Source organism: Gadus macrocephalus, chromosome 11, assembly GCF_031168955.1.
Source record: "Gadus macrocephalus chromosome 11, ASM3116895v1".
Lineage (NCBI taxonomy): Eukaryota > Metazoa > Chordata > Actinopteri > Gadiformes > Gadidae > Gadus > Gadus macrocephalus.
In genome coordinates this window covers 20,970,527-20,984,759 of record NC_082392.1, presented here as the reverse complement: position 1 = coordinate 20,984,759, position 14,233 = coordinate 20,970,527, and the positions used below count along the sequence as shown (strand labels likewise).

Genomic DNA, 14,233 nt, shown 5'->3' with positions numbered 1-14,233 from the left:
TATTCATAAATAGCATTGTTGAGCTCCTCTGTAATATATATTGCCTGTATTAACACTAATTCACCAGCAGAGGGGGTGCAATGACTGTGGCATTAAGCTATGAGAAACGATGCATTTAGCGAACCCATTTGATGGATTAATAAATATAGCCCTCTCCCCATGTCAGCCACAAGAAGGAGGCCGTTGGTGACTTTGGAAAGAGCAGTATTGAACTGTGGATATTCTGCCAACCTCATTTTATTTGTTCACTTTTTGCACTGCTGGTTCGATGCTTTTGTTCTATAGTAGCCTACTTGTAATGTTTAATTGAATCGAATCATAGCTAACCAGACTCAAACCTTTTAAAGACGTTTTGCTGCATGAAACGAATGGCTTTTAATAAAGAGGACACTTGGAGCTCGGAGCTACCAATAGGGGCTCAGGTTTTGCCTTTTCATAGATAAGATATGTGCACAGCATTTTTAGAAGAAGTGTGGTTAGGGTCTTTGAACCCTTTGGGAAAGGGGGTGGGGGGTTGGGAACTGATCCTTCAGTTCATCTAAAATGTGTGATAATGTGTGTGCGTTTGGAGCAGGAAAAGTCCTCTTCAGGCACTCTTGAAAAAATTGAAAGCATTCAGACTTTCCCTCTCCGGACCGGCCATGGGTCTGTGTGGTGTCATGGAGACATGCATATGGTCTGCTGCACTTGTTAAATTGTAGTTAACATACTTTTTTGAAAGCAGATGGATCAGACATTTACATCTATTCCATTCTAATAGACCAACTCATAAATGTTAACAACTTGATGCCACTATTTATATTCAAGACAACTTCTAAAGTTTATGTTTTGTAATCAGCTAAACCTCTATGTAGCTGCAGTGTGTGTGTAGCTGCAATATGTAAAACACAGCAAAACCAGCTTCCCCAAGGATATGCTTTTCCTCTGGAAAATTGTATGCCATCCCAGGAGCGGAGGTACATGACTGAGTAAATGTAAATGTATTATTTTATATTTATCGATATAGCTAGTGGAATTGCAGAACTACATGGTTTAGAGCAGGGCTATTCAACCTCCTTAACAAGTGGGCCGAAAAGGAAAACCACTGGGGGTTCATGGGCCACACAGAGTAAAACTACGTGAATGAATCGCTGCAAATAAATCGTACTTAAAGATAGTGTTTACTTAATATATATAGTACTACTACATGGAATAAACTTCTCAGAGGCATTCCTTCCTTCTTCACTTTTAATCATCATTGTATCATTATAAAAGATTTTGTTCTCACATATTTTGGACACGTATTTAGAATTCAACAATGTTGTTTGAATCATCACAAAACAGAACTACTGTACATATGAGACATTTTGAACCAGTGAGTCAGTGAGAAAGATTGCACTGCCTTGTTTGTTTGCCTAGTTTGGCTCATCCTGAGACACTCATGCAGCTTTTCATAGTTCATGGAGCAACGTGCCCTTGTTCTGATGGCATTCATATGAGAAAAGCTAGACTCACATGTATCGGTTGAGCCAAACATTGTCAGAATAAGTGATGCCAGTTCCTGATTGTGGAGTACTGATACTGGCTAGTATCACCGGCTACACACAGAAACCTGATTTGCATGCAACTATGTTTCTCCTTTATTTTATTTATTTTTTGCATGCAACCTCTTGCGGGCCAGAAAAAAATTAAGAGGGGCCGCATTTGGCCCACGGGCCTCTAGTTGAATAGGCCTGGTTTAGAGCATGGACAATTTGGCAGTAACAACATGAACTCATTGCCGTAGTTCAACTCATCTTCGAAAAATGAATGCTACCAACAATGTCAAAAAAAGGCAGATTTAAACTGATTAATTAAACAGATTTTGGAGTGTGGTTGTGATTATTTGTTGAGGAAAGGCATTCAGAAACGAAAGACTCTCCTGCCAAACAAAATGCAAAGAGAAGAACCAACCAAAGATGGATGGAAGCATATAGGGGTAGGATCACTTCAAATGCTGCTACTCACCTTTCCCTGTCCTTTCATCAAGACAATGTTGGAGATAATAGACGGCTGGGCCAGTCGCCATGGTGACTCCACTTGAACCGTGCTCAATGAACGAGCCGATTTCTTGACTATTTGATATTCCTTTGAACAAAAATAATATACAGAAGGAATTAGGTAAAGAAGAAATTAGGTAAAGAAAACATGGATTTTTTGTATCAGAACTGTATTTAGAATTGGGCCGGTTCCTTTTCTTTTCTTACAAAGCACTGGCTGTGCTTATCATGTTAGCAAATGCATGCTCTCAATATGTTGTAAAGACCATGTCCATATTGAAATGATAAAAGTAAAGCAAGAACGATAAAACAACTCTATTTAGAGAGATCGGGATGCTCCCAGGGACCAGGGTTGACTGAAGACGGACAAGTAACCAAAAAACTACGTAAACCGTCTAAATGGTTTGGTCACTGTATACAACAAGATAATAATAATAATAATACATTTAATTTAGAGGTTTGGTTTGATTGTTTTTTTTAAGTTGGCTAGGCTACCAGACTTTCTTGACATTCTTTGTGACTGTTATTCAGACTGTGATTTATCAACCTATCTACCTCCTGTGATACCACAAACACAAGCCGGTGCACTTGTGTTTGCATATTGCATTCAACTGGTGTAGTGTTGACTGTGGACATGGCCGAAAGCGTGCTTAGAGTAGACTGACACCAGTAACCAAGACTAGGCTCTATCATATCCTGGCCCTCATGCGCGCTGTACATTTCCCATGTTCATATTTCACTCAACAGGATATGCAGAGCAGAATACACACATCAAGCAGATGGTTGAGAGGACTGAAGAAGGCCTGGGACTGACTAGGACCGACTGGGTTGACTTGGCTGACTGGGACTGACCTGCCGCGTGCCTGTGGTGTCCAGCTGCTGGGGCAGGGAGTGCTTCCGCCTGCCGTGGGCAGACTTCTCCAAGGAGCCGCCGCTGGCCTCAGTGTTCTCCACAACAAGCTCATCGTCCTCACCCACCGACTCCAGCCGAGTCCCGCCTCCTTTTCATTCACAAAGTGATTGTAGAAATGACATAACAAGCCTAGCAGGGAAAACAGTTCATTCATCCTTTTCCCTGATCTTTCATCAAAACTTTTCATCAAAACATTCCTAAGAACCAGTTTCTTTGAGTCATGAATGACTCCATGGTGTTTTGTACCCTGATTTTTTTTCAACGTACAAAGAGAACCTGTGGAGCGCGTGTTACAGCAAGTCGATGCTGATGGCCTATCATAGACAGTAAAGCCTTACTAAACAGCTGACGTATCGGAGGGCTTTTGGGAACATACCTTGGCATCAACGGCTACAATGTAAGAATATAAACCAGTCATATAAAGCCTTTTTGTAATGAAACAAACCACAAAATATAAACAATGATTTATGTATCTTGTAATGCAACACTCCATCCCCACAAGGCAAGTACAAAGAATGCTACATGCATGGCGTAACATGACACACTGAAGTATCCTTAAAGGATAATCCCACGTGTGTGTGTGTGTGTGTGTGTGTGTGTGTGTGTGTGTGTGTGTGTGTGTGTGTGTGTGTGTGTGTGTGTGTGTGTGTGTGTGTGTGTGTGTGTGTGTGTTAGTGTGTGTGTGTGCGTGCGTGCGTGTGTGTGTGTGTGCGAGTATATGCATGTGTGTACGTGTGTGTGCGTGCGTGTGTGCGTACATACATGCGTGTGTGTGTGTTTCCTCACCTTGGGACCAGCCACAGAACTTCATGGGTGAGGAGCTGCGTCCACATACTTTCGGGGACTCCCCACGGCCTCCCTCAGGCTTATCCAGCTCCGTCTGGGGGAACCACCACAATTCAAAATACATTTTTCTTTAAATATTGAAAATAAAAATGTATGATTTATTTTAGCATTTCCATGCATTTTGACAGAGTGAGATAGAAAAGAAGGTACGGGCAAGAGAGGGAAGGACATTCAGCAAAGGACCACGGGCAGGAATCGCACCCGGGTCGCTGCCGTAAGGACAGGGCCTTAATGATACAGGCTACAGCCTCTACCCGCTGAGCCACCGGGCCTCCCCTGAAATCAGTGTATTCCATCCTATCAAACTCTGTAGTCCTGGTCCAGGACCTGACAAGATACTGCAATGCTTTACTAGCTGGGACTACCAGGTTGCCCAGGATTTGCCACTCCACTCCATCTCAGTCCACTGGCCCTCTGTTAAAACGTGCAAGAACGTTCAGACCAACTGTGTGGCCTTCTACAAAGAAATGGCCCCTGACTACAAAGGGATCAGGATACAAAAAAGAGACACTGTGAAATAACCTTTCCTGGTGCTTTTACACATGTAAAAGAGCTGTCAAAAGACAGCCTATTAGGACCTGGGGCCTCATTACAGAAACTTCCTTACTCTGAAATCCTATCCTATCTTGAGATAGGAAGGCATTTAGGGGTTTTGGTATTACAGAAGGAGGTTTCCTAACTTAACATAGGAAGAAATCCTATCTTATCTTAAGATAGGAATTTATCCATTACAGAACTATTCTAAGTTAGGAATTTCTTATGTTAGGATCCCTAAGTGAGTTGGCCATACACCCTGTCCTAAATTCAAAATAACTTTCAATAACTGAAAAAAATGGCAGCAGCACTGCTAGTAGGTCTGCTTGACAATGAAGACGAGGATCAACACAACAAAAACGTGATGTCTGAAAGGCTACCGAGGCCGCGTAATGATTTCTTAAATTTTCCTGACCATATTTTAATTTCATTTTATCGCCTGCATTACATCGCCTGCATTACATATCGCATTACATTTTGAATTTGGTGGAAGAATTACTTTACTACTTTATAACTCCTCCTCTTGTTCCCTGTATCAATACCCGCCATGACGTCGTACTAGTGCAACTATCTTGCCGTTATTAACAAAGATCCTTTATCAACAGTCTCTGTTAATGTTAAAGTAACTCGTTCTATCAATCACATGCACATTCTGAGTGCAGAAACTGACGATTGCAGATCGAAAATCTGATTTACAGAGCAGTTAGGATTACCTAAGTTAAGATAAGATAGGAAACGGCCAACAGGTTAGGGACTGCTTCTGTAATAGGAAGTTAGGATTTTTCCTATCTTTGAGTCCCTAACTTAAGTTAGGATGAGAAGTTAGGATTTTTTCTGTAATGTCATGTCATGTAATGTCAGTGTGGTAATTTTTTTCTTGACGTTTTCAACGTTTCTACTGATCCCTGATACGGTGCTCACCTTTTCGGCTATTTTCAGCCATTCTTGGTCTTTCTTTTCTTTGGTCAGACTCATAGAAAATTTCCCAAACAATATTTCCTTTGAGCTTTCTACTAAACTCACCAACTTTTCTATTTCGTCCGCTTTAAAATTTTCGGCACAACGTTGTTTTTTCCCAATCCCATCCATAGCTAGCAGTTGTCTTTGGATATTTTAGGATTATTACAGCTGTCAGTTGTGAAGTGACGTGATCTGACAACAAGTTTCATCAGTTGCTAGGTAACAGACATAAAAGCTGAATGTCGATGGCTACTTAGGATATCTTAACCTGAGATAAGATAGGATTCCTAAATTAAGATAGGATATGTTTCTGTAATACCAAATTGAGAAAAATCCTATCTCCATTTCTCCTATCTTAATTTAGGACTTAAGATAGGAAGTTTCTGTAATACGGCCCCTGATGAGCAGATACGAGGAGCATAACAGGCGCAACAAGAATGCACCGAAATCTGGGTTAAGAAACAAACTGAATATAACTTTGAATTGCCCTGAACACGATTACCCATGAGAAGTTGATTCAGGGCCACTTGGGCACTAAGCTTTCAGAAGCATTTTGAGTTCAAAGGAACTCAAAAGGATGAGGACACAGGAGGGAAACTAGGAGCAACAGTAAGAAGTATGTGTGTGTCGTGTGAATTGCTATTCAATTTCATGCTATAGAATAGCATGCATTGCAGTGAAGTCTACTTCAAAGTATATCTTAGACGCTGAGGACAAAAGTTTGCACTGCATTGGCTTCAGTGAGTAATGATTCAGGAACAAAATACGCCTGTGGCTTGGCGAATCTTTCTCAATGGACGCCCGTTCCTTCTCCCTTGTGATGGTGTTGGACTGAGCTACTAATGAGGTCGTCCAGGCGTCGCTGGGGAGACAGACAGGGGGAGGGCGGTGAGGGAAGTGGGAGTAGGGGGGGCTTTTTACTATTATTAAGAGGCTTGAAGAGCCCCTTCAGGGTAAGGATGCTTTGATCACCCACTTTGTTTGCCTTAACCATCCAAACATGGAATAACAATTCACTATTCTCTGCTGATTGTCTTGTCTCTCTTTCCTCACAAGGTTTCTGTGAGGAAAGTGAAGAAAGGGAAGCAGCCAGAGCTTTTTTCAACTGATGTCTTGTCAATGAGCTTATAAGCTTGTAATGTTCTTACTTACCTCTTGTGAACATCTAATTTGTTTAAAAGGAACATCAACCACCTCAGGGTTGCATTATAACAAATCTGTGGCATACACTTGGACACTGAAACCAAACGAGGCCACATCTAGTTTTTGGTGATTCTTGAGCCCTTTCTAATGTCTCCCATGAGGAGACGGCCAGAGCCACATGGTATGCTGTCCATCACATTGTCAATGACACTCATATACTGTATAAAACAGCACGTAATCCAGGTCTCTTAAAATATTTCAGTGTGGAATATCGAAGTACAACGTGCTTAGATAATGCGCTTTAGAAGTACAGCATCTGTGCTATGAGTTCCAGCTCCCGCCTTTCCACTGCGGAACCTTTCTAGAAAACAGCATCCTGGATCATTTAACCTAATCGAACCTCATCATTCACAAAGTTCATCGTGGCTGATTAGATACATTTTATCTGACGGGCATGAACAAGACACACTTTAATCCACCCTCCAGGGAGGCTGTCTTGTCTAGTGATCTTTTGATAGGCACTTAATCAAGTGCAGCTGCTTAGCGCCCAGTGTGACACCTTTGGTCGTTCTGGTAAGCCCCAGGCTTTGGCTACATTTAAACCCTCTCATGGACCTAGAAGGTTACAAAAATCTTCTGGGAGGAGGTTACTACCAATCTGTGCTAAAAACGACAACCTGAATTAGCTTTTCTTCTTCAAATCAAATCCATAACAGCATAAACAACCCATGTGATCTCTTAATACAGACTTGGCTGTATTGAGATGAGATTCTCTCTCATCCGTTGAGGATGAGCAAGAGAGTGAGCTATCCCCTTTACACACATTTCAGCAGCCTTCACATCAGACTTCTGAATGGTTGGATTTGTGTCTTAATGTTACTTAAACACTTCTCTATGATTGTATCAGGGAGATATATTGGTATGTGCGGCATACATTCAAGCTCCGAAAACGAACCATTTAGCTTCAGGCGTGTTATGAGTAACATGTGCATACCAACATTTTTAGACTTTAAAAAGACAAGGTGGGTCAACATCCCTTGGGTTTATCTCTTGGTAATCCCTACCCCTCCTTTCCTCTTCTGCAGTCTGTGTGTGCGTGCATGAGTTTTTGTGTGTGTGCGGAGAAGCGTATGTGTGTGTCCTAGAACAGGAAACTAGAAAGATAAAAAACATTCCCATCCCACATTGGCTCTCAGACAGGAAAACAATCATGACAGATCCTATGGTGATGGACATAATTACACATGCTGGCTTCACATAGGATTAAGGCAATAATGTGTACACGCCCCATAACAACCAGCAGATAATAACAGTGGTACTCAATCTAACATGTTTTGGATTTATTTTGACAGTTTCCTGGGAGTCGCCAAATATTATCAATGCATTGTCAATTGGTATCTTTGTGAGTTGTCCAGTGTTTTGGTGCTAGAGCCAGTGCATCCACTGCTCTCCACCCCTCCCCGAGCTGGGTCGGTGGCAGGCAGGTCAGCTTGGGTGGTGTTTAATCATATGGTCAATATATCAGCTTCCTTTTCTTATTTATAAGTGGCTACAGTGGCTACAGATGACATTCACCTCCATCCACCAGACCTCCCAAATGACGTCATCATGAGTCAAATGGAAATAAGTCAAGCACTAGTATCCAGTGATGTACAGTATGTACAGAAGAAATCCAATCACTAAATAATTCGACTATAACCGCCACGTGCATTCAGTGGACAACAACGAGGCCGGAGGCTGACGAAGTGAAGAGGAGAGGAGACACACTCGTAACACCCCCCCCCCAGTGTGGGTCGACCAGAGGCGGGGTAGAACAACACAGGAGACGAGAGGCAGAGGAGTCTGTACTCACCGGAGCGTGGGCAGGCAGGGAGAGGCCTGCTCCCTCCTCGCTCAGGGAGGAGGAGGAGTGGGAGGCCACGATGGCCACGCTGCCCGCCAGCAGGGCCTGGGGAGGGGGCGAGGCGCTGGAGGTGCTCAGCAGGTCTGGGAGGCTGGTCGACGGGTAACGCTGGAAGTCCACCTCCGACTCCTCCTGGAAACGGACAGAGAGAGCGTGAAGCACGGACGAGAACCATTGGATGGCAGAGGACCGGTAGTGGAAGAGAGGGCAGATGAACGTGTGTGTTTGTGTGTGTGTGTGTGTGTGGGGGGGGGGGGGGTTGTCTGTCAGTGAGGATTAGATGATGGGTGAGAAGATAAAACGTGCCGGGTCTTGTTAGGTTGGGAGTGCCTGTTTAGGGGGCAGAACCAACTCTCCCTACGCCAATGTGTAGACTTTGGTGAGAAATGTTCTTCTTCATCGTGACTCTTTTCATTCCAGCACCTCCCTACACGCGATCTACGTGTGAACCGGCACAACGCACGTTGGGTATTTTTATCCATGTTGTGAAAGTCAGGGCCCCTCGCCTCCCCCCTCCCCCTCACAAGCTTGTTAAGAGGCAGCCTTTTCAATTTTTCAGATGGTACACTGGGTCAAGGAGAGCAGGGACAGATGCAGCGAGGAACAGCTCTCCTGTGGACAAAGCTCTTAGGTAGCAGTAACGTAGGGACATATACAATCATTTCTCATACTATCCAAAGTAATATATCACCTTGAGCGAATATATTTATTGGCTCCAGCCGTATACAGTTTTACTATTCTTTCCTCTCCAATTACAGATATTGTTAACACGATGAATAAATAAACATATTTTTCTAAATATTTAATTTGAACAACTTTTCAGATTATGTTATGGTTTTTTCCCTGCCTGGCTCAGTGAAACATGTGCTCGGAATTTGCTATGAAAGTGTATTGAACTTCTGGTCTGTGCAACAAACCGGGCTAGATGTGTGAAGCTTAAAGGATACCGCCCTTGGTTTAGATTACTACTTCTTAATAACACACCATCCGAGACATCACATTACCAAGTATATCAGCTTGAGAACACTTGGAAAGCAAAAAAGGAAAAGATGTGATACACAAACAGAACTTAAACTGCTCAGCATTTACTTTGGAGTTCCCCAAACACACTTTGTTTATGTATTTTGTTAATGATAGTGTATGCCACCTCAGGTAAGCATCTATTACACTAAACACTGATACAGTAGACAGAAAGGAACAGCAGTCGACTAGAACAGACATTTCACACACAAATAGCTGACAGATGGCTTAAGCATATTTAACAGATTACACTCCAATGAAAGCTGTTAAATCTTTCTTACAGTACCAAGTCAAGTCAAGTCAAATGTATTTTTAAAGTCCTTAATCACAGTCTCAGACGCTTACAGGTTTAGAAATTATGTGAATCAACGGTCTGAGGACTGTGCAGACAGGCAGGGGAGGAGAAAGGGGATAGGGTGAGGGGTTAGGGGATAGGGTGAGGGGTTAGGGGATAGGGTGAGGGGTTAGGGGATAGGGTGAGGGGTTAGGGGATAGGGTGAGGGGTTAGGGGATAGGGTGAGGGGTTAGGGGATAGGGATAGGGTTAGGGGATAGGGTGAGGGGTTAGGGGATAGGGTGAGGGGTTAGGGGATAGGGATAGGGTGAGGGGTTAGGGGATAGGGTGAGGGGTTAGGGGATAGGATAGGGTGAGGGGTTAGGGGATAGGGTGAGGGGTTAGGGGATAGGGTTAGGGGATAGGGTGAGGGGTTAGGGGATAGGGTGAGGGGTTAGGGGATAGGGTGAGGGGTTAGGGGATAGGGTTAGGGGATAGGGATAGGGTTAGGGGATAGGGTGAGGGGTTAGGGGATAGGGTGAGGGGTTAGGGGATAGGGTTAGGGGATAGGGATAGGGTTAGGGGATAGGGTGAGGGGTTAGGGGATAGGGTGAGGGGTTAGGGGATAGGGTTAGGGGATAGGGTGAGGGGTTAGGGAAAGGGTGAGGGGTTAGGGGATAGGGTTAGGGGATAGGGTGAGGGGTTAGGGGATAGGGTGAGGGGATAGGGTGAGGGGTTAGGGGATAGGGTGAGGGGTTAGGGAAAGGGTGAGGGGCTAGGGGATAGGGATAGGGTGAGGGGCTAGGGGTTAGGGGTAGGGTGAGGGGTTAGGGGTTAGGGGATAGGGATAGGGTGAGGGGTTAGGGGATAGGGATAGGGTGAGGGGTTAGGGGTTAGGGGTAGGGTGAGGGGTTAGGGGTTAGGGGTAGGGTGAGGGGTTAGGGGTTAGGGGATAGGGATAGGGTGAGGGGTTAGGGGATAGGGTGAGGGGTTAGGGGTTAGGGGTAGGGTGAGGGGTTAGGGGTTAGGGGATAGGGATAGGGTGAGGGGTTAGGGGATAGGGATAGGGTGAGGGGTTAGGGGATAGGGATAGGGTGAGGGGTTAGGGGTTAGGGGATAGGGATAGGGTGAGGGGTTAGGGGTTAGGGGATAGGGATAGGGTGAGGGGTTAGGGGCTAGGGGATAGGGTGAGGGGTTAGGGGTTAGGGGTAGGGTAAGGGGTTAGGGGATAGGGATAGGGTGAGGGGCTAGGGGTTAGGGGTAGGGTAAGGGGTTAGGGGATAGGGATAGGGTGAGGGGTGTAGGTCACAGTGATGTGGTGCTGTGTGTTTGCCCACCCTGCTGGCGACCACGAGCTGCACAAGGCCGGCTGCGGAGCGGAGGATGGACACGGCCTCCTGGTGAGAAAGGCCCACCAGGGATTTGCCGTTTATCATCAACAGCTCGTCACCGACTCGCAGGCGGCCGTCCCTGAGAACAAAAACACCAACGATTAGCATAAATGTCCTGGGATTCTGCGTCTGCATGTTCTATCACAAAGACTATGAGTTATACTGACCCTAACCCTAACCCTAACCCTAACCCTAACCCTACATACATATACATCAATTATAATAAAATTGACCTATAAAGCGAGGAATCTCCATGGATGTATGTCCTTTGCATATCTCTAGAACTGTTCATTTGATCTACTTGACATTTGGCGTGTGTATCGCTGGGGACCCGAGGAAGTGCAGTGTTGAACTTATTTTGACACAGGTCACGTTCGTCACGTTCTAAACTTTGAACAAAACAGCAAGCAGCGCTCTGCACAGCGAGTGGGTGGGGCTTCAGGGGGGCGGGGCTTCAAGGCTCAACTGTTTCTTCAACTACGTCAGCAACAGGAACTCACAAGCCGCGGTTAAATATGTGCAGTTCACTTGGTCACTGTACATGGATGCTGGATATACCACTGTTATATCATTAGTGGAGTGTCCGTAGGTCCTTGAGTTTCTCAACAACCGTTCATTCAACCTGACACTTGTCAGGGGTTTGCATGCAAGTGTTGAGCATGAAGTTGTTTTGATTAGCGGTCCTCGAGAAAGCTGCACATATCAATACAAGAGGCCAAGCAATCGGCACTGCACTAGTAATTATAATTGTAATAATAATATTATAATACATAAATATAATTATGTAAACAATAATCATAATAGACACGAAATCACTGTTTTAATTCAAAGCACCGACACAAACATGGGAACACACAGACTCAATGTTTGACAAACGTGTGTGGCTATTCATATTGCATATTGCACTGGAATTATTTCAAATAAATGAGCTGCATTTGCATGCTGTAGAAAACGCATGCAAACCGGCGTCTCTTTTTTAACCGTGGCTAAGTAAGGATTGAGCCTTCATGGTGAGGGCCAGGGCGTGTGTGGTCTGTGTGTGGTACCTCTGGATCGTCCCCCCATCCTCCACGTGGGCGATGATGATACCGTGAGGGGAGCGCCTGGAGCCGCGTCCCCCCGTGATCTGGATCCCCAGGCCCTCCTGGCTCTTCACCAGGTGCATCTTCCAGATGTGGCCCCCCTCTCTTGGCTGCAAGAGGTGGAAGTAAAATGAACGACAAAAAAGGAGATGTTAGCTTAGGCTTGGTACTTGAGGCATGATGAAAACTCACACCAGAGCCAGGGCGCCTGGCTCTCTCAGAGCCTATGAGAGTGAAAACATGAATTAACAATAATTGAATAATTGAAATCGATAACCCTCACCCTAACTCTAAGCATTGTAACACGTGACAGGGTTTTTAGCTTTTGGGTTGGTAAATGTTTTCCTCATAGCACTCCTTAATCACTCGCATAATTCTTGATTTATGAATAAGCACATGCATATTATTTCCTGTGTATGTGTGCACAGATTTACATCAGAATAATACAAAATATATTTCCAATGCATTTAAAATGTATACACAATTGATTAATGAGCTCTCTCTGGCCACAATAGTGCTCAAATGGACAGAAGGAGTGTCAACTGCTTTATGATGCTAATAGTTTCACATCAAAAGTATTAAATTACAGGAAAGACCCAGCAGGGCTCAACGCTGGAGGAGAAGGCCGCTGAACCCTCCTGGGTCAGCCAAGAAAGGTTATTTCAAAGGGTTTCGCTACTAAAGTCATTGTGGAAACATAGTGGATGTGTGGGAGGCCCAAAGCATTGAGTGATGTCAGATTTGTCAGAGTTAACCATTTTCAAAATAATAAAATAATAAAAATAATAAAGTCATAATTAAAATATTGTCTATTTAGCACATTGTTTGTGGCACAACATACCACAAACAAATGGAAATCGATCAAATACCATTTACAACTATTAATGTTACCTGTCCAGAAATACATACGGTTAGATGTTGGCGGTGCTATTATATCCCATAGACTTTAATGTAAAATTTGTGCCACATGTCAAACTTTTTGTGGCCTGTTTAACAATATCTAGCCATAAAAAGAGAGATAGCACCTGATTTATCTCGTGTTTGTAGTACGTGTTTGTTTTTCGTCTGGGTGTGTGTGTGTGTGTGTGTGTGTCTGTCTGTCTGTCTGTCTGTCTGTCTGTCTGTCTGTCTGTCTGTCTGTCTGTCTGTCTGTCTGTCTGTCTGTCTGTCTGTCTGCCTGTCTGTCTGTCTGTCTGTCTGTCTGTCTGTCTGTGTGTTTGTGTGGCCTTAATGCTAAAACAAAGAAGATTTTTTTGCCGTGAGTGTTCTGAGCATGCTATTAAGGAAGGGGGAGTGGCAGCATTTATCATCTTTACTCTCCCTTGTATGACGAAATAGGCTAAATAAAGAAGCATCAAAGTATTGTGTTGACCTTTGACTCCTATAACGTTCTCTGAACGTTATAGAAGTATGCCGTTGAGCCTCCCTTGTGTCCCGTGTCTCACAGCCTCAGGAATCCTCTTTATCAGATTGAAGGTTCATAAAAGTGACTATTTCAACTGCTTGTCTTTTCTTTTACAAACACACAAATAAATGTACATAAATGCAGTCAATCAATTTCTACGCCAAAAGATAGTTTCTGTAATTATCAAGTAATGCAAAAGGGTATATAGAATCTTAATCCCCCAAAATATGACGCTATTATGCATTGTCAATTTGTAGAGACATATATAGTTAATCATTTATTAGTTAGGTCAGTGCTACATGCAGCGCTCAACTATTGTTCTTTATACGTTTTATTAGCGTAAATGCTGTAGCATTCACACTCTAGATATTGAAATCTTTATCAGGTGAGTGCTGCATGCAGCGATCAACTATTGTTCTTCATAAGTTTTATTCTTTCTTTCTTTCTTTCTTTCTTTCTTTCTTTCTTTCTTTCTTTCTTTCTTTCTTTCTTTCTTTCTTTCTTTCTTTCTTATTCTCTACAAACTTTGGGACCTATCTCCTTCCTCAATTTTTCACCGAGAGAATCCATTCAAATTTTAAAATGTTTCTTTTCAGATTTTATTAATATTTTATACTTTTTAAGATACTCTACTTTTAAAATACTATCTTTTTTTTTAACATGGGAGTCAATGGGAGGATGGCGGAGCCATCTTCGTTCAAACCATTTAACAAATCGACCCACTCAATAATATCTAAACGGAATT

General features: G+C 43.6%; 1 protein-coding gene across 7 annotated transcripts in view; it reads right to left on the bottom strand.

The window, feature by feature from the left end:
• pdzd2 (PDZ domain containing 2) overlaps positions 1–14,233 on the bottom strand; it is a 48,784-nt gene that overhangs the window by 13,844 nt on the left and 20,707 nt on the right. For all 7 annotated transcript variants that reach the window (XM_060065583.1, XM_060065584.1, XM_060065580.1 and 4 more), the window contains 6 exons: positions 12,048–12,193; positions 10,948–11,080; positions 8,267–8,449; positions 3,718–3,811; positions 2,871–3,019; positions 1,987–2,106 (listed from right to left, as the gene is read on the bottom strand). In XM_060065583.1, the coding sequence (XP_059921566.1) occupies positions 1,987–2,106; positions 2,871–3,019; positions 3,718–3,811; positions 8,267–8,449; positions 10,948–11,080; positions 12,048–12,193 (825 nt within the window). The remainder of the gene's footprint in view (positions 1–1,986; positions 2,107–2,870; positions 3,020–3,717; positions 3,812–8,266; positions 8,450–10,947; positions 11,081–12,047; positions 12,194–14,233) is intronic.